The 22,234-nt window shown below is 44.6% G+C and overlaps 1 protein-coding gene across 3 annotated transcripts in view; it reads right to left on the reverse strand.

Annotated features, from left to right (window-relative positions):
• The window catches only part of Kif13b (kinesin family member 13B), a 146,889-nt gene that overhangs the window by 9,907 nt on the left and 114,748 nt on the right, over positions 1-22,234 (reverse strand). For all 3 annotated transcript variants that reach the window (XR_013109314.1, XM_034497345.2, XM_034497344.2), the window contains exons 33-37: positions 20,556-20,708; positions 20,252-20,329; positions 17,719-17,772; positions 11,164-11,275; positions 9,775-9,908 (exon numbers count right to left, since the gene is read on the reverse strand). Coding sequence is in view for 2 of the 3 variants with exons in the window: in XM_034497345.2 (XP_034353236.1) it covers positions 9,775-9,908; positions 11,164-11,275; positions 17,719-17,772; positions 20,252-20,329; positions 20,556-20,708 (531 nt within the window). In the remaining variant the exon portion in view is untranslated. The remainder of the gene's footprint in view (positions 1-9,774; positions 9,909-11,163; positions 11,276-17,718; positions 17,773-20,251; positions 20,330-20,555; positions 20,709-22,234) is intronic.

Raw genomic sequence — 22,234 nt, forward strand, 5'->3', positions numbered from 1 at the left:
TTCTGACTGTGTACACAGGGCCTTCAAGCCTAAGCTTGATTGCTCACCATCCCTCAGTTGCAGATAACACACACATAGGGCAAAGCTGACACCGTAGCCACCAGGGCTACTGTTAAGAGATAAGTACCGCTGGGCAGTGGTGGCGCACGCCTTTAATCCCAGCATTTGGAAGGCAGAGGCAGGCGGATTTCTGAGTTCGAGGCCAGCCTGGTCTACCGAGTGAATTCCAGGACAGCCAAGGCTATACAGAGAAACCCTGTCTCGAAAAACCAAACCAAACCAAAACAAAACAAAACAAAACAAAAAAAAAAAAAAAAAAAAAGGAGATAAGTACCACCATAGACCCATTCTAACTCGCAGCGGCGGGACAGCTCAGGGAAGGTGCCAGGGAGAATGCAGAAAGGAGTGCAACGAAGAACCAGAGTAGAGAACGGATATACATTTCTTCCTGCAAACGGGTTAAACACCAGGGAAGCTAGGAGCGTGTGTCCTTCAGAGGATGTACAAGCAAGGGTGTCCTGAAACAGCAAGGCTACTGCTGTGCAGCTGGAAGAGTTTCAACTCCAAGACCCCCAGCCACCCCCCCATGCCTTTACCACAAAAAAGGTTCTGTGTCTTAGCATCGCCTCCCCCAGCACCCAGGGCAGCTGACACTGAAATGGAGCAGTCCTCTATGTGCCTGCCACTCCACTTTGAAGTCCAAGGGACCTGACACTACCTCTGTTCTTTTCCCCACAGACCCAAAGTGTCCCACAAACAGGAAGGTTTGCAGGGTATTTTCCTAGTAAAATTTTTTTCCCTCATGTTCAGGCTACAAGTTAAGTCTGACTGAAAATAGATGGCATTAGGGTGGGGCATAAAATGTTGAAGACTTGGGGGGGGAGGCTGGAGAGATGGCTCAGCAGTTAAGAGCACTGACTGCTCTGCCAGAGGTCCTGAGTTCAATTCCCAGCAACCACATGGTAGCTCACAACATCTGTAATAGGATCTGATGCCCTCTTCTGGTGTGTCTGACAGCTACAGTGTACTCATATAAATAAAAATAAATAAATCAGAGAGAGAGAGAGAGAGAGAGAGAAAGAGAGAGAGAGAGAGAGAACATGAATATGTACAAGCCTAGCAGGAGGGAATGGTGGCCACCAAACATGGACTCTTGCTGACATACTAAGCATAGAAACATGTTCACACTCTTCCTCGTGACTCAGCAACTCCCTAACATTACTCAGTGGCTCCCTAACAAAACAGCTGCAAAAATTAACCAAGGGCACAGACAGACCAAACCCTGGTTCCAATATAAAACCACTCTCCAGACTCAGCAAGTCTCAATGTCTCTTTGGATTCTCTCATTAGAGAGGGGAGATCTGTTTGGGGGAGGGATGTGTAAGCCTAAAATGAAGGCTGTGAAAAGGATCCCAGACTGGAAGGTCCTAAGGCAGAGGGGCCTCAGGGGAGAAGGGATTAGACCTAGTGGCTGTGTGGGACCAGGCTGAGCAGCATGGCAGGGATCAGGGAACTGGTATCTCCCCAGGAACAGCTACCCTGGGGTGCTGAGCAGCCCCAGCGGGGGGGGGGGGGGGGGGAGGCTCAGTGCTATGCAGAGTTGGAAGCTGGAGGGGGCAGGTGTAGAAGTCTTATGTCCACAAACAGCTCCTGCTTGCTCTGAGAGTGACAGTGAGGAGAATGCTTCCTTTGGGAGACTGGTTAGAAAGGGAAGACACCAGTATGAGGGGATCAATGAAGACATTATTTCAGTGCTTCCAGAGAGTTCCTGAGGGCCTAAACTTGGATAGGAAGAGAAAGAAGTGGAAACAAGAAGGGCATTACCCAGGCTGAGAAGAGATAGGTGGACAGAGTACCCAACAAACTGTGTATGTCCACATACGGGGGTGGGTAAGGTACCAAATACACACCAGACTGGACCTTCTGTGAGCCACTGTTCCTTCACACACAACAGCTCCACCCTCCAAGCTCAACCGTTTGCATTTTAATGCTCTTTTCCATATTCCCTGCACAGTCGTCACCTCTATTTCAGGAGCTCTAAACATCTCAGATGGTAAATTCATTAATCCTTATGGCACATCTGGTAACTATTAATAAAAACTACTGCACAGTATTTCACAGCCATAAATATCAAGAAGTCTTGGGAGAAGGGTGGATATCATTATCTGTTTCCTGCTCCAGAACCAGGGCTTAGGGAGCATAGCCTGCTGCTGCAAGCACTGTAGCTGGCCTGAGCTGGCGATGCTCAGGAGCCTTGCATGGTCTGCTGAGCACTGCTGAGACCCAACAGACCCATGTTCCGCCATCACAATCTGGCAACGTCTCAGGGAATTGGTGTCGGTCATTTCTGAGATCACAGCTCACCCTCAGAGTATCAGCCCGGGCTTTAAGAATGCCCACCCCCTTCCCTATGGCACAAACATATCTGGCAGCACCTGCGGGGACCCTGCACTGGCTGTGCAGCTCAGAAGGAACATCTTGCCCTCCACTCTTAGAAGGGCATCAATAAGTGCTGTCTTTGTGTTTTCTGAAGAAATAAACACATACATCAGTCATTTCACAAACAGAACAACGAATAAAACAGACAGTGGGAAAAGATGGAGTCTTGTAAATTTAACATGAGAAGGGTAAAGGGGACATGAAAAGTTGAACAAAAGAAACATTAATTACCTTAAACAGTATTGAATTTTCACCTACATTTTTTATATTTATAAACCTTTTCTAACATCTACCTAGTACGCTGAATTTGATCAAAATGGTACCCAAGTTAATACTCAGCTTGTATTTTAATAAATATTAATTAACTATTTAGGTTTCTAAACAGGAAAAGAGTTGCAATTTTTATTTTTTTGCTACAAAAAAATCAGAAGTCAACATCTCACCTTCCTGATATGAGGAAATTTTAAGCAGAGTCTAGATACAGGCATTAGAAATGGCCAGCTTTAACAAGTCTGATAAAAGCAGCTCCTAGTGGTGATAACAGCCACACACACTACTGAGGACCAAGCCTCAGCCATAAGCTCATAAACAGAGGTCTGTGTATAAGGCCTAGGTTCATTAGAGGAGGGGCATGCCTACAGAGAGGGCAGAGGCATGCTCAGGGAAGGCTCTGGCCTCACCAGAAGCATCTGAAGCTGTGGGGGCACTGAAACCCTCAGTGCCTGGTATCCACCATGTTCCCATAGCTGCCTTCTGCTTTACACTCTGTGTGTCAGGCTGATATGGGTGGAGTGTGTCAGCCATGATGAAGCCAGCTTTTTACACATCTGATGGCTCTATTTCAAATGGAGAAATGGGTGTTCTGATATACACAGTGCCCTCAGATCAACCTGTCACCAGCACAAGGTACATATCTGAAGGTGGTGATCCAACCATATGTGTTCTCTAGGTGGCCACATGTGGGGTAGGGATGGGCTGATCATTAGAAGTCCTGGTTAAGGCACTATTACCCTGCCTTCCACATGGCTCTGTCAATCACAGGATCCAAGTGTCAATCATATGAAGTGACAAATTTTCTGACAAATGCAACAATCCCTATGAGGACTTTATCCATACTTGAATAGTCTTCTCATTTCCTTCTGGAATCTTCCTTGCAGACCCAGCTAGGGGAAGCATTCCAACACGTGGACTTGACGTTCTAACTCCCTATTCTGAAGCAGCCCACAATCTCCTGCCTGAGGTCATCTTTTAAAACAAGAACAAGAGGGACAAGAAAATACAGGTTAAAGAGGCTCTTTTCTTCTTAGTTTGTCTGGTTCCTTCAAGGGCTTTCCTGACTCAGTGATTCTATGAACACTACTACTTATTGTTATCAAACTCAGCTGAAACCTAGTCAGCTCATGTTGTAGTAACTCTAAGGCTCTAGTGTGATGGAGGACTGAGCCTACCTGCATCTCAAGAGTCTCCTCAACAGAGGCACTAAGTGACAGTGGCCTGCTGCACCTGAGGTACACTGTAGCCAATACAGCCACACTACCCACAGGGGCAGAAACAGAAAGGCAGGCCAGAAGGGAGCTCACTTGTGCTGGTGGAAAATCAATCTGACTTTAACTCTTTCATTCCCTAGACTAATCAATGTAGCCACTTGGAATCTCAAGCTTTGAAGCACACCAACAACTTCCTAGGAACACAGACTTCCAGACACGTGAAGAGAGCTATCATGGCAAATTAATTCAATCTGACTAATTAGAGAGCAGGAAGTCCTTTCAATTACTGTATGTGCTGTCTGAGAAACACACTTGAACACGGGTGCGGGTTTCATTAATTGTAGTTCATTATTTTCCAGATTCGTTACTAAATGTGCCTCAGAAGGTCAAAGACAGCAATTTTGTCAGCTGCCACCTCTTTCCATGCAGTATCTTTGCATTTCTGGAACTCAGACAGAAACTGATTACAACTAGAACTGTTCTCTGTGAAAATGAGAAGCCCAATTCTATATGAATACACTCACACAAAGAAAACTACACACAAGTTATGAGAATCTTATTTGTAAAACAGGAACTAGGAACTTCCATGGCAAAAGAAAAGACCGTGAGCCACAATCCTGAACCGCAAAGCCACAAACGAGAAGCCTCCGCACCAGTCTCTGCCTCAGAAGCTCTGAGCAAACATCTTCCTACAGTGCCCATGCCCTGCCCTGCACAAGGGACAGAAGAGAATGCTCCTGCCCACAAATGCCAAAGCCACTGATGAAAGGGTTCTTGGCAGTGTTCATTCTCTCACCACAAACCTGCATTTCTCCCCCAACTGATCTGCCCTGCCAGGGGAATGATGGAAACGTGAGGAGGCTTGGGGCCTCTTCTACCCTCAGGCCTCACCTGGGTTAGCATCCCCTCTCAGAAGCCTCTGGGTTGTGGTAGAGCAGCAGTCTGTGGTCACTGTGCTCTCACAGCTGCCTCTATGCTCTGCTAATTCCAATCCCAGTTCTCTGTGACAACACTTCAGAGAAATCACCTTGTTGTTCTTCTCCTGAGGTATTGGCACCAGGGTACCAACAGTCAGCTAATCTGCTCCTCAATCCTTCCTCACAGAGCATTTACTTTTCTCTGAAATAATGCTGCCCTGTGCTGCTGTTCCTGGCAGTCTTGAAGGCTCTAATGCTCTCTGTCTACTGGTCTTCCAGAGAACCTGCAGTGATGGACTGTCTCAAAGGAAATGTTAAGCCTCCAAACTAAACTGAACATCATAAAGGAAGCCGTTCAGTTCCGCTCCTCTTAAGAAAGAAGTGAAAGCGAGTTCCAATGACAGGCCTGCGTCCCTGAAAATGGTATGCAGGCCTAAATCTGGATCTGTTTCTCTTCATACTGGAAGCCTTAAGCAACTAAGTAGTGTCACTCTCTATCTGCTGTCTCTAAGTCCCAGCAACATTAACAGCTGGACCACGCTTCCTGCCCTCAGAGCTGGGTCTGGTCCTCTTAGGCATGTTCACTGATGGGCTCTTTCTAGGTTTTATCTTGGGTCACATTCTAAATATCTCAACATTAGTTTGTTGTTTACTTAAAGAACATCTGAATAGACACTGGCAGCAAATAAAACCTCAGGGTACTCACGCCTAAACTACTGTTGCCAACATCAGATACCTACATAAGAGTCATGGCGGAGCCAAGCAGCAAGCAAGGTCATCAAGCATTGGTCATGGAGGGGTTTTTGCCAGATTGGTGACACAGAGCAGGTGACTGGTATGCAGTCCCTTTAGCTCCATGATGGCACTAACCCCTACTTAAAAGGGGAGATAGGGTGGTGGCCACCAATGTGGAGGTGCATCATGCTGGTCAGATGCTTGATGACCAGAGTTGCTTCTTTCGGTGCCAGGGCTCTGTCTTAGGCCTTGTACAGTTAACACTGTGCTTGGGACTCAAATGCTAACACCCTGTAACTATGAAGTATGCAGATGATAGCAAAAATATAAGTTTAAAAAGACAAACAACTTAAAAAGAATTTTAAAGCAAATATTTAGAAGTGAACCCTGAAGTTCCTATTTGAGTGTTTTTGTGTATTTTTGTAGTTAATACAATAATAAAGAGGACTACATTGACAAGGGTGGACATAGGACAGAAATGTTCAACAGCAGTGTCAGGTAGAATTGTGGCCTAATCCTACTCAGTGCTGTGCTTGATAGTTTTATATCAACTTGACACATACTAGAGTCATCAGAGAGAAGAGAGCCTCAACTGAGAAAATGCCCCATCAGTCTAATGTAGACAAACCTACAGTGCAGCTTTTCTCAACCTCACTAATACCACAGCCCTATAATATAGGTCTTCATGTTGTGGGGACCCCCAACCATAGAGTTTTCATTGATACTTCATAACTGTCTTCATAACTGTTAATGTTGCTACAGTTATGAATCATAATGGAAATATCTGTGTTTTCCTATGGTCTTAGGTGACCCCTGTAAAGGTCATTCTACCCCACAGGGGTCTCAATCCACAGGATGAGAACCACTAAGTCTAGGGCATGTTCTTAGTGATTGATATGGGAGGGCCCAGCCCATTGTGGGTGCTGTCATCCCTGGGCTGATGGTACTGGGTTCTACAAGGAAGCAAGCTGAGCAAGCCATGTGGAACAAGCCAGTAAGTAGTACCTACCCCTCCATGGCCTCTGCATCACCTCCTGCTTCCAGGTTCCTGCTCTACTTGAGTTCCTATTCTGACTTCCTTCAATGATATACTACAAGGCAGATGTGTAAGCCAAACAACCCTTAGTTCCCCAGTTTGTTCTTGGTCATGGTACTTCGTCACAGCATTAGAAACCCAAACTAAGCCAGTGGTACTCTGGTACAGGTGCAGCATTTAAATGAGATAAGTCAGTTCCACTATTGCCAAGCTTAGGACATTACTATCCCACTATCCCACCCATTCCCCCTGTAGGTCCCTGCAAGACAACACAGATGAAGGCACTGCCACAGGCAGCCGGCAGACTAACCCAGATTAAGATTGGGTAAGTCTTCAAAAACACAGACCACTCTTGCCCTGGCTTCTACCAGCAGAACACAAAAGGTCAGAGGCCCAGGCCACAAAAAGAAAAAAAAATGACCCTGTTTTTGGAGAAATCACAAAGAAGAATTTTTTTTTTAAGTCAAAATCTCAACCACCAGGTATACAATCAGACTGCCAAGAGAGTGAAGAAATGGAAAGAGAAGCATACAGGAGCCAGGCATGCTGGCCACTCATCTTCCACTGGCACTGAAACCCCACCCAAGGATGCACTCCCAGGGAGCAGCACAGAACACATTTCAAGTGACCCAAGTTGCAAGAAAACTAATGTTGACGCTATCACTTGCAATTATAATTTCCATCCCACAGAGCTTTAGCAGGCAGTCAGGAAAAGTGAGAGGCAGTGGCTTAGGGGTTGCATGGAACAGCAGAAGAGGCAGTGCATTTTGGGTAACTGAATCCCAGGGAAAAATCAGGGCTTCAGGAATTTGTTTTAATGGCATGCCCATCTACCTAGGAGAGAAGGTTCACAAATATGTCTTCACACGGCAAGACCCTACTCAGCTGTGCCTGTCTCAGCACTAACCTAACCTACAAACAGTGCTTTCTACATATGTGACAGAGGTCCACAGAGGGCCCCATCTCCATCTGCATACAAATGGACAGTAAGACAACTTTGTATCTCCATCTTATGAGGATGATTCAGGGCAAATGAGCCCTGCCCACTGGAGTTAGATTCCAGAGGGAGATGGTCAACAAACAGAAACTTAGGAATTCCCAGGAAAAAGATCTGTGTATCTGGTGGAGGGGCAGCGTGCTATTTTTATTTGGCTCATAGAGAGGGCTGGGCTGTACTTAGCTGTGCTTCCACTGAGTGGCCTCCATGACAGCATGGCTCTAAACCAAAGCAGGAGAAACAGAGTGGCCTGCCAGCACTGGAAGAAATGCAGACACTGAAACCAAATGGCATGTGCTCGTGTGTTCCAGGGATAAAATGGTGGTGGAAGGTCTTAGAATGTCAGTGCTGGCAGGGAGCACACACAGTCTCAAGGGAGGGCGCTCACTCCTGGAGGGTGCTGTAAGCCATAGCAAGAGTGCAGACTTTGGTTTCATTTCCAGCTGCTTCATATGAACTGTTCAAGAATGGAATGAAGTGAGCTACCCAGGGGAAGAAACTGGGTAAATGTGGATAAATATAGAGGGCCAAGAAGGTACCTGGACACCCAGCCTAGGACAAGACACCAAGAAGGACACGCTATTAGTGATACAAGGCTATGGTTTTATGCAGATGAGGACAGAGACTGCAACCTTGAGAATATGGAGGCATCTGCCCAAGGGAGGTGTTTTCACAAATCATTGTTAATGTTTTAGCTACACTACAAGGCACTGTCACTAAGCCCAGTGCTAATTTATATTTTCATACATTTCTTGTCTCCTGGACATGACAGATTGCCTTCCTGTCCCATCAGGCTTTGTCTCTAGCAGGCTGTTGCTCCTCTCCTATCCAAAGCTCAGGACTTATGCATAAGTGAACTCTCCTATGCAGCCAGGGCTCGGACTTGCTCGCTGAGGATTGTGAACAGCTTAACAAAAGCCGCAACATGACTCCATTTCCCTCCATCTAGACAACTTCTTGCAATGAAGAGCAACTGAAAAAAATGTGGTTATCAAACTCCATGTAAGGTCACCAGGGTGCTTACAGAAGGCAGAAGACATGGTGGCTGTCCCCATGTGGGCTCTGAGTCACCAGGGCAGATTGGGGAAGGGCAATTTGTTTACATCTACTTTAGTAATTCAGATAGACCCTCACATCATACTTGATGAAACAATGACCAGTTTAAAGCATCATAGTGTGCACAGTGATGAGCCACTGGGAAAGTCACCTTTGCCTGCCTAAGCCCTCCATTCACAGAGACATCTCAGAAACTGTCAAATGACCTTTGACCTGCCTAGCTACATGTAATTTAAACATTTTCAAAATTGCTGATTCATTTTGCCATCTGCTCTGTGTGCTGATGTGCAAGTTGGTGTCACACTGGGCAGGAAGCTCTCTCTACATACAAAATAGCTTATTGACGTCAACACCATCTCTCCTGAAGATGCCTTCACACAAGTCCTTAAGAATCACTCTGCCTCCAATGCTACTGACCTACATTCCTGACACTGGGACATTTGAAATATGGAGGAGCTAATGTCAAGACCCACTTCAACAGCTGTACCTGCATGGTTTGTGTTTCTGAATGAGTATAAATAAATCTCATTTAACATTTTTTTGCTGAGCTAAAGCCTATATGATTACATACTACATCTTCAAGTGGGTTCTTTTTACCACCATATAAAAGAAGCATCCTGGTTGTTTGGAAAATCCTAGAACAACTCTAATGCTCCATTGCTAGGCAAAGTTTTTAAAACAGAGGGAAGACAAGTGGCTACTTGGAGTCACAGAACTGATTTCCAATGGGGGGTGGTGAACTATGATTCAAGATTGTTTGAAAAATGAAATCAAAAATTAAAAATAGAATTGCATTTTCTACTTGGCAACACAAACAACACTAAGTGCACCTTCATAAATTTGACAATTGTTGTACTAAGTGATAACACCATGAATCACATTAGTAGCAGACTTGGCAATTTTTGTTTTAGAGCAGAAAGAATGGGGTGTCGATATGTGCAAACAGCTCTGTTATCTGAAGAGATGGGCAGAGGCACTATGACAGGCTCTCCCAGGGTCAGAAGCTGACATTAATGCCCTCACTGGGCTGTTCCTCTACCTCCAGCTTCAGAGCAGCAACACAGCGCCAGAGACACCTCAGGGAAACATTTACTGTGGCTTCCTCACCTGGTGTGCAAGGGGAGATGAGTGTCTGCCCCTTCTGTCATCCCGAACAGGGAAGAGAGACTTCAGCAGTTTTGGCATCTGTGGCACCAGGGACTTCACTGGGTTCAAGTAAGAGGCTGCCAAGCCTCCCAGTCCTGTCGGGATGAAATGAAAACAATGGCACATAACTTTTGCTCTGCATTTGCTAAGAGTCATTTGTAAGCAAATCCAGCAGTATAAACTACTACAGGCATCTCTAAAATCATTAGTAGAAAAAGATTATCACAGCCAGCATCTACCACTTTAAACAGCAGTAACTAAAGCAACCATGATGCTCTAATGTACATGGTTCCTGCCAGTGTTGGAGGGTGACCTATCCTCACTCCTTGTCAATACCTAACACAAGGACTAAATTCTGCTCTAGAGGAAGGAGAACTCTGTTTTTGTGTGTGTGGTTCTGTGTGCTCACTAGCTTGTGGTGTTTTGGAGGTTTGTTTTCGACACAGGGTCTCACTATATACACCAAGCTGGCCTTGAACTCATAGGGATCCTCCTGCTCTACCTCCCCATGGCTGTGATGAAAGATGTGCACACCACACCTTGCTATGAATCTTTAAAAGGACAGCTAAAGTAAATACTGTGACATTTATAAGAATAAATAATAACCTAGACAATATCAAAAACTTTTTGGAAACTAGGCCTCAGAAAGCGATCTGATAAGGAACACAAAAGTTTAGATTATTCCACACTAAAGAAACCCAAGTCATAATCTCCACAGAGAAAATGCCAGCTTCAGACAGTATCCCTAAGTAATCTTGTCAAACATTTAAGGAGTATATATTACCAATCACACAGAAACCCATGCAGAAAAGATAAGAGAACCACTTTCCAAAACAAAATTGTGCAAGGCCAAAACAATCTTGATATCAGGGGCTGCAGGGTGCTCAGTGGTTAAGAGCACTGACTGCTCTTTCAGAGGTCCTGAGTTCAATTCCCAGCAACCACATGGTGGCTCACAACCATCTGTAATGGGATTGGATAAACTCTTCTGGTGTGTCTGAAGACAGCTACAGTGTACTCGTGTAAATAAAAATAAATTTTAAAAAGAAAAATAAATCTTGATACCAAAACTTAACAGCTCTGAGGATGTGAAAGCCATCGTGGACCACATGCAGACAGTAAGTATTAACAAACAGGCTGAGCATTAGAAGACAAGAGGCTCACAGGGTAATTTATCAGAGGAATACAGGGCAAAGTCACCCTTTCAAACCAATGCCACCCAACATGCTAAGACAAGGTGACGTTCTGATGAACACAGATTGCCTATGGACATAGCAGAACATCCTGACTGAACCTTTTCATCAAAGATACTCGTTTCATGGCAGTGATTGGCAGATGAAAAACACTTACCAGGATCAGAAGACTGGTTATTTTGGGGTGAGACAGAGAGAGCTGGAGGACCTGGAGTTATCCCTCTGGAAACCAGTGTTTGGGACACATCCTGTTGACTTTCCCATCGGCCCTATTAAGCACAGACAAAAAAGTTAAATCATTTTGTTTCAAAATTAATTAGTTTATTTTTTTTTTTAAAAAAGTATACAATACTCCAGAAAAAGCCTACTAGCATTACTAAAGTGTTATTCTCTGGGATGGAAGTCTGACTGTATTACTCTTCCTCAAGTTTGCCATGTACCTAAGGGGCTATGTCCCCTAGTAGATGAGTGTTCACCGCAGACTCCTCTCCACTTGACAACCTGTGACTGCCAACCAGTCATCCCAAACTCTACTGCATTCTGCTACCTCCTTAACACAGGGTCCTTTAGAAAGAAATACCTGCAAATTCTGCCCTGACTCCTGTGGCTGGAGATGACACCCTCACTCCTATGTCTCAACCGGAGCCCAAGAATGGATTCTAGAAGTAGCATGGGACTGAGCCCCAAGTTGTGAGCAGATCTTAAGCTCCCTTTCGCTCGCCCTGTGGTGACTCGGGTCTTTCTCACTGAGGTTAAGTAACAGTTTTATTAGTTTAACTGAGCATGCTTAACAGACAAAGCACCCAGGGTTAACTAGGATGTCCTGAGGACTGCTAAGAAGCAGAGTGAAGTGTGGATCCTGGGAGGCTCAACACTGAGGGGGACAGCCCACAGCTTCCTACATGAATTAGCAATCTATCCGCTTTTAGCAGCAGCCTAAAGACTGATCACAAAATCAATAAGCTCTAAGTGATCTGGATCATGTTCACCACCGAGAACTCACTCAGCACTTGATGGCATTAAAACAAAACAAAACAAAAAACACTGATGCTCTCTCTCAGCACTCATTAGAAAACAGACAGAATACAGACTCCAGACATGATCAGGGCAGTAACAAATGCAGCTCCAGCTGGGCACCCACATCCCTAAGGATAACACACTTACTACAGATTTTAGTCTCCTGTTAATTTTTATTTTTAATTTTTTGCATTCTAGCTTAATTATCCTTCTTGGGATGCTGCCCACTTGGGTGCCTTGGGGTGTCACATCAGTGTCTGAACACTAAGGTCAGGAGTTTCAAGAGTCTCAGTGGAAGAGATGTTAAGAACTCTGTTCATGATGTCAAGTTCATACAAGGTTATTCTGAAGACAACTTACTTCATCATAGAGTAAATTTATTCTAATATCTTAGGCTCTCTTGTCTGGCAGCTGACATAACCACACTGTGTATTGTAGGAAACTGAGCAGCTGCACTGCACTTAGCATCCAAGCTGTGTGACAGAGTTGTCCAGTAATAACTGAAAAAAGTGTCCCTTCTCTGGGGCACAATCAGGGCTCCTCTGGTACCCGGTGCACAATGTCACATGGAGGCTCTTACTGCCTCAAACACCAAAACTCTGAGTTTAAATAAATGACAGGTCTAGACAACACCCAGACACAGCCTAAGCACACTGAAGGCCTGTGGGCTAATGGCAGATAGAGAGACTGTCATAGCACCCAACACAGGTTCCTGTAGTCAGGGCAGACAGGGAACCTCACAGTCACTTGTTCCCAGCCTTACTGCCCAGAGTCAGGATCTGAGTACCCGGGCAGATCTGGCTGTGCTTCCTAGGGACAGATCTGAGGAGGAGGAAGGTAGCAACCCCTCTTCTCTGCTAGCCCCTAGAGATGCACAGAAACCTCCCACCATGTGGTTCTCCCCTGACCCTGCACAGCTCACCAGAGATGAACGCAGCATCCTAGGTAGGGCTGCCCATGGCTGTGTGTCCCCCTCATCCCTGCCCCCAGACAGGACAAGTGCTGACTGTGTAATAAACTGGACCTACCTGGCTATACTAGTTTCTCCCTTTACTGCAATGCTGGGGGAGAGAACAGAACCAAAACCAAAACAAAGTAGCCACCAGTTAAATATACTTCAGAGGGAGTAAACTTGGGACTGTGGGTAAAGGGGACTTTGAGATTTTTGCTCTGGAATTTTTTGAGCTCTCTCAAGGAGAAAAGGCATGATACTTCCTTCCTTCTGCCATATTCGAGCGCACCTGGCACTGCATGGCACTTCCCAAAGACTGACTAGTCTATTCCTAATGTCTGCTTCCTTGCTGGACTTCAGAATCAGCCATGAAAATACTAGGAAAGGACTCTGGGTTCATTTGGATCCCACACAGAGACTATTTGTTCTAAGGAGCAGAACTCAAAAACACAAAACAAAACCCTTCAAGATTTTAGGGGGAACCCAAGACTCAGAGGCACAGTCAATCCAGCAAGTCCAGGAGGTCCTTGCAGGCTCCTTGTCTACCAGCCATCCTCCCGTCAGCCCCTGCTCTTCCACCAAATATAATTTTTTGGCTTTCTGTAAAAGACTTTGACTCTGATCAGGAAAGTGACAAAAATAAATAAAAAGATGCATCCATGTCATTTCCAGCACACAGGCAGCTCTGATGCAGCTGAAGAGTGACTCATGTTTGGCATCTCTGGAACCAAAGCTAAGCTGACAGCAGTTCCAGGAAGCTGTGTTAGCTCCGCCCTGCTCAAGACACCAGCAGACCTGAACTTTGACAAGAGCTTCTGGGGAGGGCTGGGAATATACCTCAGTGCTAGAGCCCTTCCCTGGCATACATGAGGTCCTCAAGAAGTACCACACACAAAAACCACCTCAGAAGACAATAACACTGCTTTACTAACTCAATACAAATGCCATCTCTTAAATGGCTTTAGAAATGACAACGGACTTGTTGACAATTGTCCTTGTACTACCGAAGGTCTCAATACACTGCCAGCTTTGCAGTGCCAAGGCCATCAACAAGTTGAAATTAATTCTGCATGGGATACCCACAAGTAGACAGTCATAAAGAATTTGTTTTCATTGCATCTATTAAAAATGTCTCTAAAACAGAGGCAAAGTATCCCATAATTATAAGCAAAAAACCACTTCAATATGGTCACATCTTATATTTTTAATTGTGAGACTTTTTGTGAGGATTTCCTTTAGGCTCCAAGGTGATGGCAACAATCAAGCTCTTTAATTAATTACTTTACCAACTCAATCTTGGTGGAGCAATTCTGATTTTAAAATGCTTGATAAATAAGTGTGTCCACATGCATGCACGCATGCATACATGCACTCACGCACGCAGGCACACACAGCTAACTGAACTCAACAAGTTTTCGTGGCCCCATTAACCCCAGTTCAATCAGCCTCTTCCCCTCTTGCCTCAACACCCCCTTAATGCCACTTGCTCTGTAGCACAGAGCTGAGAGCAGCAATCAGATTGAGAGAAAACTAGAGCTGACCCCATGAATGCTTACAAGACAGACATAACTAACATGAGGATTATTTTTGATGATTTCAAAATACATTTCCTAGCAATTCTAGCATCACCAATTTTGGGTTGAAATCTGTAGGACTAACTCCCAGACATTAAATACTTCCTTGTAGAGAAATCAAGATGGAGCATTTCTGCCCATGTGTGTGTGCACGTGCATGTGCGTAGTACTTAACCACAGCACAGGGGTGCAGTTGGTTTTCTTTGCCACTGTCAGGATGCTCTGTAACACCCTAATACCTGGGCCAAGTCACTGTAAGCACAGCTGTACTTACAGTGTAGTTAAGGGTGTGAAAGGTCCTCTGACCTTTTAAAAATCTGTCTACCTTTAGGAACTCTCTGATAGATGTTCATAACCCATCTTATACATTCAAAATGACACAGGCTATAGGGTTGAGTCCTGTTCCTTGATTCTGAGGAAAATATGATTCTTTTTTCACTAGTGAGAAGCTATGACATAAAATATTCATAAGCTGATAATCTTTTACAGTGCTTTGCTTTAGGCCCTGCACAGGAAAATGGGGAGCTACCTTGTGGTCTGTATTCCACTCATATGGTCAGTAATATTCTTGTCTGCTGCCATCTGCCTGTCCTACCCACAGGCATCTGTGATAGAGCAGTTCTCCTGGCCCAGGGGTGAAAGCAACAGCCTAAGGTGGTGCTCACAGGCTGCTTATAGCCAGATCCATAGGAGGATGCAAAGATGTCTTCATTGTGGAACTGACAGCCATGGAAATCAGGATACCTGAAGCCATAGCACTGTGTGTGTGTGTGTGTGTGTGTGTGTGTGTGTGTGTGTGTGTGTGTGTGTGTGAGAGAGAGAGAGAGAGAGAGAGAGAGAGAGAGAGAGAGAGAAGAAGAAGGAGGAGGAGGAGGAGGAGGAGGAGGAGGAGGAGGAGAAGGAGGAAGAGGAGGAAGAGGAGGAGGAGGGAGAGGGGGAGAGGGGGGAGAGGGGGAGAGGGAGGGACAGAGACAGACACGGGGGGGGGGGGGGTTGTCAAATTCTGAGCACTGTAAACTGTATCAAGCCAGAGTCAACAAGACAGAACCATCACACAAGCCAAATCTGAGCAGCTTGAAACAACAACACCATTTTCTCCAAGTTAATCAGAAACCCCAAGACATCCAGAACAGAAAAGAAAGTTGCTAGGACAGTAACAGAAATATGTAATGTTCCTTCACCTCAAGCAATACAGCAAACAGACTGCTAGAGACTCAGCCTGATCTCTCCCAGTGCTCAGCAGAAATGGCCTGGAAAGGTGCAGTTACCCAGTACCATCCCAAGCAACCCTATGGTCCTCATCCTAAATGCTGTGTCAAGGTCCAACATGCTCTACCCAACTCCTTCTCTCTGCACACATACACACTCCCACAGCCTCACCTGCTCCCCCGATAGCCTGCTTCTTTCTCAGTAATCTACTCTGTCACAAAGCCTGAATGGCACCTAGTCCTCTCCTTCCCCACACATTTCTTCCTGCCCACAAGATCCCAGAATCCATCTCTTTAGTGTAACTGACTGCTTCTATTTCTTCCCAAGGACATCTCTTTTCCCTTCCACAGTCCTTCCTATCCAAATAAGCTTTTCCCCTTCACACTGATACACTGATAGCTGCATACAACACTCTGGAGTACTCTACACACTACAGCCAGCAACAAGATGCCTGAGGCTCAGCTAGACAGTCCATCCCAAGTCCCCCCCCCCCCCCCCCCCCCCCCACACACACGAGCTCAGCATATACTGACTCAGGATTCTAAACAAGGCCCCTCCTTCCTAGGCTTCACCCCACTCTCCACTGGACAAGACTGTTCACCCTGTGCCTGTGGCCACACAGGGGCTTATATCCAAAATGTAAACTCCAGCTCTTTACTTGCCTATGTGCACATGGGGTCACCCTTGAGGTTCCACACATGGCCACCATCTCACTGCAACCCTTGCAGGATGCGTGGAGAGCAGGTGTATGCCCCTTACGTGTGGTTCTTACTCTATCTGCCTCAGCCTGAAGTACATCTGTGTCCCTTCATCCTTTCTACTGCTGCAGAGGAAGCATGTCATAGTCTCAATTTTATATAAGGAAAGAATGAGGAGACAGAAAAGCAAAAATCTCAGCCACTTCTTACAAGGAATTTATACCTGAGGATTTGAGTTAAATGCACCTCCCCCAAACATACAAAATCAGGCCTTTTCTTTCCTATTACATATATTTCCCTTAATAACTCATATAATCACACTTAAAACCATCACACAATTAAGTTCTCCAAAGCTCTGCTTCCTTCCATTGGACTGATGCAAGAACTAAACCACAGTATCTTCCAAGCCCATGTACTAACTGAACTCCACCATGTCTGTGTGCACATGTGCACTTGTGTGATTTCATGTGTGGGTATGGTTATGCTTTCAGGCATGGTAACAGCCTGAGTTTAAAATGAGTCCTAGTCATTTTAATTTCATCTTCATTGTTTCTTACATTTCCATAAAAAAAATGCCAAACACAAATACAGAATAATTAACAAGAATAGAAATAGTCTCATGAACAACATTTGGCCTTAAAAATTATCATCAATCAGCCAATCTCTATTTCCCTACACACCCCTGAGTCATTCTGAAGTAACTCCCCCACATCACACTGCCACTATGACAATGCAAACTCCCAGTGTACTCTAGGGTCATCCTGTCAGCCCAGCACCAACACTTAGCCAGGCACCTCAGAGTGACAAAAACAAACTGTGAGGGGTAACACCCAGATCAAGGCAGCTGCAAGAAGTGCTGACCTTTTTAAGCAAACAATAGTGTGTTTCTATTTGCATAAAGTTGTTACTGGGATTTACATGTTTTCTTTTTTCCTAACAAATAATAATGATAAATATTTTTAATTCTTGTAAGTTTTATATCATTATATCCTACCTAGCTTTACTATTATAAATAAAATCTGAAGTTCCTTCTTCATAGGTAAATGGAATACTATAAGCAGAAAGATAATTTTTTAGCAAAACCAAACTTTTAAATTCTAATAAGAGGGTGTTAGTAGACCTCAACGGCAGGATCAGAAAAACCAATGTGGAACTCTGTCCAATAAATGTCGCAAAACCAAGGTGTGTAGGAAGAGTTCAGACATATGCAAGGACAGAGGTTTGAGCACATAAAAGAGGTGAGGAGCTAAGTGTTAACTCACCTTGTTGCTGCCTAGGCTGTGGGATGGGCTAAGCTCCTGTCTGCTTCCTGACAACTGGGAAGAGATAAAAGAGGATTAATGTAAAAGCATGAGAGCATCTAGAAAGAGCTTGCTTTTAAAATCAAATTAAATAGGGCCTGAGTGCCTGTGCCTGTAATCCCAGCATTTGAGAGGCAGAGGCAGGAGGATCACAGTGAGTCTGAGGTTATCCTGTTTCCTGGTCAGAGAGACACAGTGAGACAAAATCATATCCAAACAAACCAACCAACAAACCAACCAACCAACCAACCAATCAACCAAGACCAATACTGCAGACCAGTATTGTCTCTGGGATATGAAAACCATTGAGTAGTTACCAGCAACTTCCCATGGGTGGTTTACCTAGGCTCTAGTGTCCACACCTCACTGGGCCCGAACAGAAGACATTTCACCCCTTTAATGTCACTGGATCCTGCCATGGCCTAAGCCTTCTGTCTAAGAATAAACTATTTAGATTACTGTTGAGGCTCATGTGAGAGAACAGCAAACAGCTTTAGAAGTCATGGAATGCAGCCCACAAGTCAGTACAGCCATGATGGCTATGCCCGGCAGAGGCAGAGGAATGAGGACTATGCATCCTGAGGACTCCACGCTCTGCTTGCTGCCCCCAGTCATCATGCCCCTCCTAATCATTGGCACTTACAGTAACAGTGATTGGTCTTTTTCCAGCATTGCTGCTGCAGCCGATTATTATTCAACTACCACCTCCAGAAAGAACTTAGAGATGGAGATTGTTGGTAATATCCATGACTCCAAGAAAGAATTTGGAGATGTTGACATTAGGTTACAACGTGTTCGCTGGTGGCTTTGATGCAGAAAATCTTGGGGGACAATTTAAAGTTCAGAAAGTCACACTCTCAATAGTTGGGCCAGGGATTTTTTTGAGATCAGGGAACAAGAACAATGGTAGCCCAACTAATACTAGATGACACGCCTTTCTTGCTAAGGCTGGTCTGATGGTCAAGGCAATGATTACTTTCTTGTAACCATTTTTGCCCTTGGCTTCCTGATAGGATTTGATAAAAAATTGTTAGTTGGTAGGTGTGCACCCTGATGATTTAAAGTAGCAATGACCGATTGTTTTTTTATATAAAAGTTTAGATTTGTGATTTTTTTAAAAATTGTTTATAAGACTACTTTTTAAGATAAATAATAAAACAACTGATCCCTTCTCTTTAACTACAAATTGCAGTCTGCCAGTAAGAGAAACTGGCCAAGAAAGAGTTGCTTACATTTTGTTACTCTATAACAAGTCGCTTAGATACAACTGCATGTGAGTTCTTGGGAATAATTTGTTTTTTATCTGTATTACATGAAACATTTAATCATGTAAAGGCATTAGGGAACATGCAGTTTTTTTTACTCATTGTAATTATTCACTTAAAGAAAAACAGAATATAGCCACATTGTAATTTTGCACTGCTTGAGAGATTCTGCTGGGGGATATAAGTGATGAGAGTTGCTTTGCTTTATCCACCAAGTAAGAGAGTGTGAGACTGTGTGTGTGTGTGTGTGTGTGTGTGTGTGTGTGTGTGGTGTGTAGATGTGTGTGTGTCTGTGTGTGATATTTTCCTCCCTTTTCTCCAGCTCCAGAGACTTTTTCACTCACCCCAGAGAAGTTTTATTCCTTCAGAGAAAAATTGGCTTATTGATTAATCAAGAACTCCATGCCCCTTCTCTGTGAACCTGACCTGTCGAAGGTGGCCTTAGGCAGATTATAGTACCCCAGATACCAAATCTTTGCATTTGCCATATGTTAATAACTTTCTGAAGGGACCTAGAACTAGTGGCATTTCTAGATGCCTGAGAGTGGCCCTGCACTTCAGGTCTATGGTGGTGGTCAGACATGCCTCCTGCACCTCTGTACCCACAGGCTTGCCAGTGGAAAACCTGCCATGCCTGTCACTCCCAAACACTTACCAGGTTTGAGGCAGCTGCTCTTTCCTACAAAGCTGAGCAGCCGAGGACAAAAGAGCACCTGCTCTTCATCCCCACATCTTCACAGAAATAAGGAGCAGATAAAGAGCTGCTAGCACATTTTTTTGTCAATAATTATCTCCATGTTCAATATGCATATGAACTATATATATTTTTAATCCGACACATCTTTGCCATAGTTATATAAAATACATGTAACCTGCTTTACTCATTTACACCACCCACAATGGCCTTCAAGTGATTGGTCTACAAACATATACCAAACTTCCTAATGTAAAATAATTAATTAAAGCCCAGAAAATGACTTCCTTCCCCTGGGCAGCAAAGCTGAGTTTAAGCTCCACACACACTTGTGACCTCCCAACCTGTGCTGGGCAGGTGGTAACAAAAATGAGCAATGTGTGCCCATGACACTCAAGCAAGCATCCTGGGTCTAACAACAGGCCCAGTGGTGGAGGGGCACAGATGTGACAAGAGGAGGCAGAAAGGCATCCTGATAAGAAGTCAGAAGGGAGGCGGCAGACACCTTCCTATGGCAGCAGCAGGAGAGACTCACTCTGTTCATGCTGGGAGAACTGACACTCCTCCGGTTCAGCTTCCCTTTCCCTGTCAGCTGCTCCTTCACGGCCACTTCCTGGGAATTGGAAAACACACCGAGGAGAGGTACATATGAGAGTTGCACTCCAACACACATGCTTCAAGGTTTTCCACATTCTTTAAATACCAGCCATGACTTGACAAGACAGAATGACCCCATTGCAGTCAGTGGATTTTGTGAGAGTAAACTCTTCAAACCAGACTCCAGAAAGTCAAGTACAGAGGCCAGATGGAGCTCCACCATAGCACTGTTAACCGCTAACCTGACGCAGGCGATCTAAAGTCAGGAGGTTTTCCACAGCCAGTACACTCCTCAAGTACTTCTCAATATAGGCCTCAGAGTCAGCAGAACCTGGGTTTTCTACATTAGCTGCCATCCTTGCCAGTGCCTCTCGCTCCTCCACTCCCTGGGCATCCTGAAGAACAAAGATGCACGGTTAAAAAAAAAAAAAAAAGGCTGAAAAAGAAAGTGTTACAGATGATTTACACACAGGCACATGCACACACATTCATCCTGAACTGAAGGATGCATGTTAAAACTACACTGAAGACATCATTACAGATGCACCACACACAAACACATGCTCACACATGTACATGCTCACACACATTGATACATGCACAGTCACATACATACACACTCATACAAAGGCCTCTGAATTGATAAAATTCAACGGAACCCCAAGCTCCATTTTAACATCAGCTTTTAGAACTCAAAATGCCCTCTCCCCCAGAAATCATGACCCATCATTAGGTACCAGCTTAACCTGGAAGGCTGCTTAAACAGTAGCCTTCACAAACATTCCAAACACAGCTGTACCCACTTTACAGTCACTACCAATTACCACCTAGAAAGGATTCTGCAGGTGGTCTGGAAATCCACCTGTGGAAATTGTAGAGCTACCACTCTGACAACAGTTCTGCAAGATGGTGCCACCCCCTAGGACTCATGTGAGCTGGGTCAACCCACTAGACAAAGAGGAGACCTAAGGTCCTCAATATCTAAGTGAGATGCTGGAGAAGCAGGCAAGGCCCCAGATGCTGTCAAGCAGCCTGACGCTCAGATTGCTGAGCTTCTAAGGCTGCCTGAGTCCTCCCTGGGCAGCAGCAGTGGCCAAAGGCTCTGGAGAACAGAAGTGAATCCCCACCCTGTTCTACTGACTGAGCTGCCCATGCTCACAAAAGGGCAACTTATGGGTCAGGACGGATGAAACAATGTTTGCTAACTCTGGAAGCCTAGCTGATTAGACTAAGCACTCACAAGGGTGCTTAGTCTTAAGCTAATTCCCCTGCAGTCCTTCCCTTTTAACTCTTAGAAAGAACAATGAATAAAGCACAGAGTAATCTTTTCAAGTCCAAGATCTAATTAGTCACTGCTGCAAGCAGCTTCCTTGCTGACTGGTTGGCTGATGACTGCTGAGAATGCATGCAGGACCAGGCACCGGCTATATAAGGGTGTTATCACAGTTAGACTCAGCCCTTGGCTTTGGGGTTGGGCAGAGTTTATTGTTTATGATAGGGTCTCACGAAGTAACCCAGACTAGCTTCCCACTCATGGTCCTCCTACTTCAGTCTCCCAGCTCTAGAATTATAGACACATACTCAAACCTAATTCTCAAATGTTGAAGAGGCTTCAATTTCAAATTAAATACTTAAATAGTTAATGTTTAATATGTAAGACCAACTTTAAAAAACCAGGAAAGAAGAAGTTACCATTGGACACTTTTGGAGACAAGAATTTTGCAACATAATGTAATAGGGCAAGATAATGCAAAGATTCCTCCATCTTGTATTCTTGCTGAGATCATTTCAAATTTAACTAGAATTGGATCTCCTTGATACAGAATCCCATGGAAAATGACTCAATTCTATTCTAGTAACCCAAGGTCAGGTATCCTAGCCAACTTATCTTACCCTATTTGTGCGGAACCCTCTACAATTA

The sequence above is a fragment of the Arvicanthis niloticus genome, chromosome 3 (genome assembly GCF_011762505.2).
Source record: "Arvicanthis niloticus isolate mArvNil1 chromosome 3, mArvNil1.pat.X, whole genome shotgun sequence".
Classification (NCBI taxonomy): domain Eukaryota; kingdom Metazoa; phylum Chordata; class Mammalia; order Rodentia; family Muridae; genus Arvicanthis; species Arvicanthis niloticus.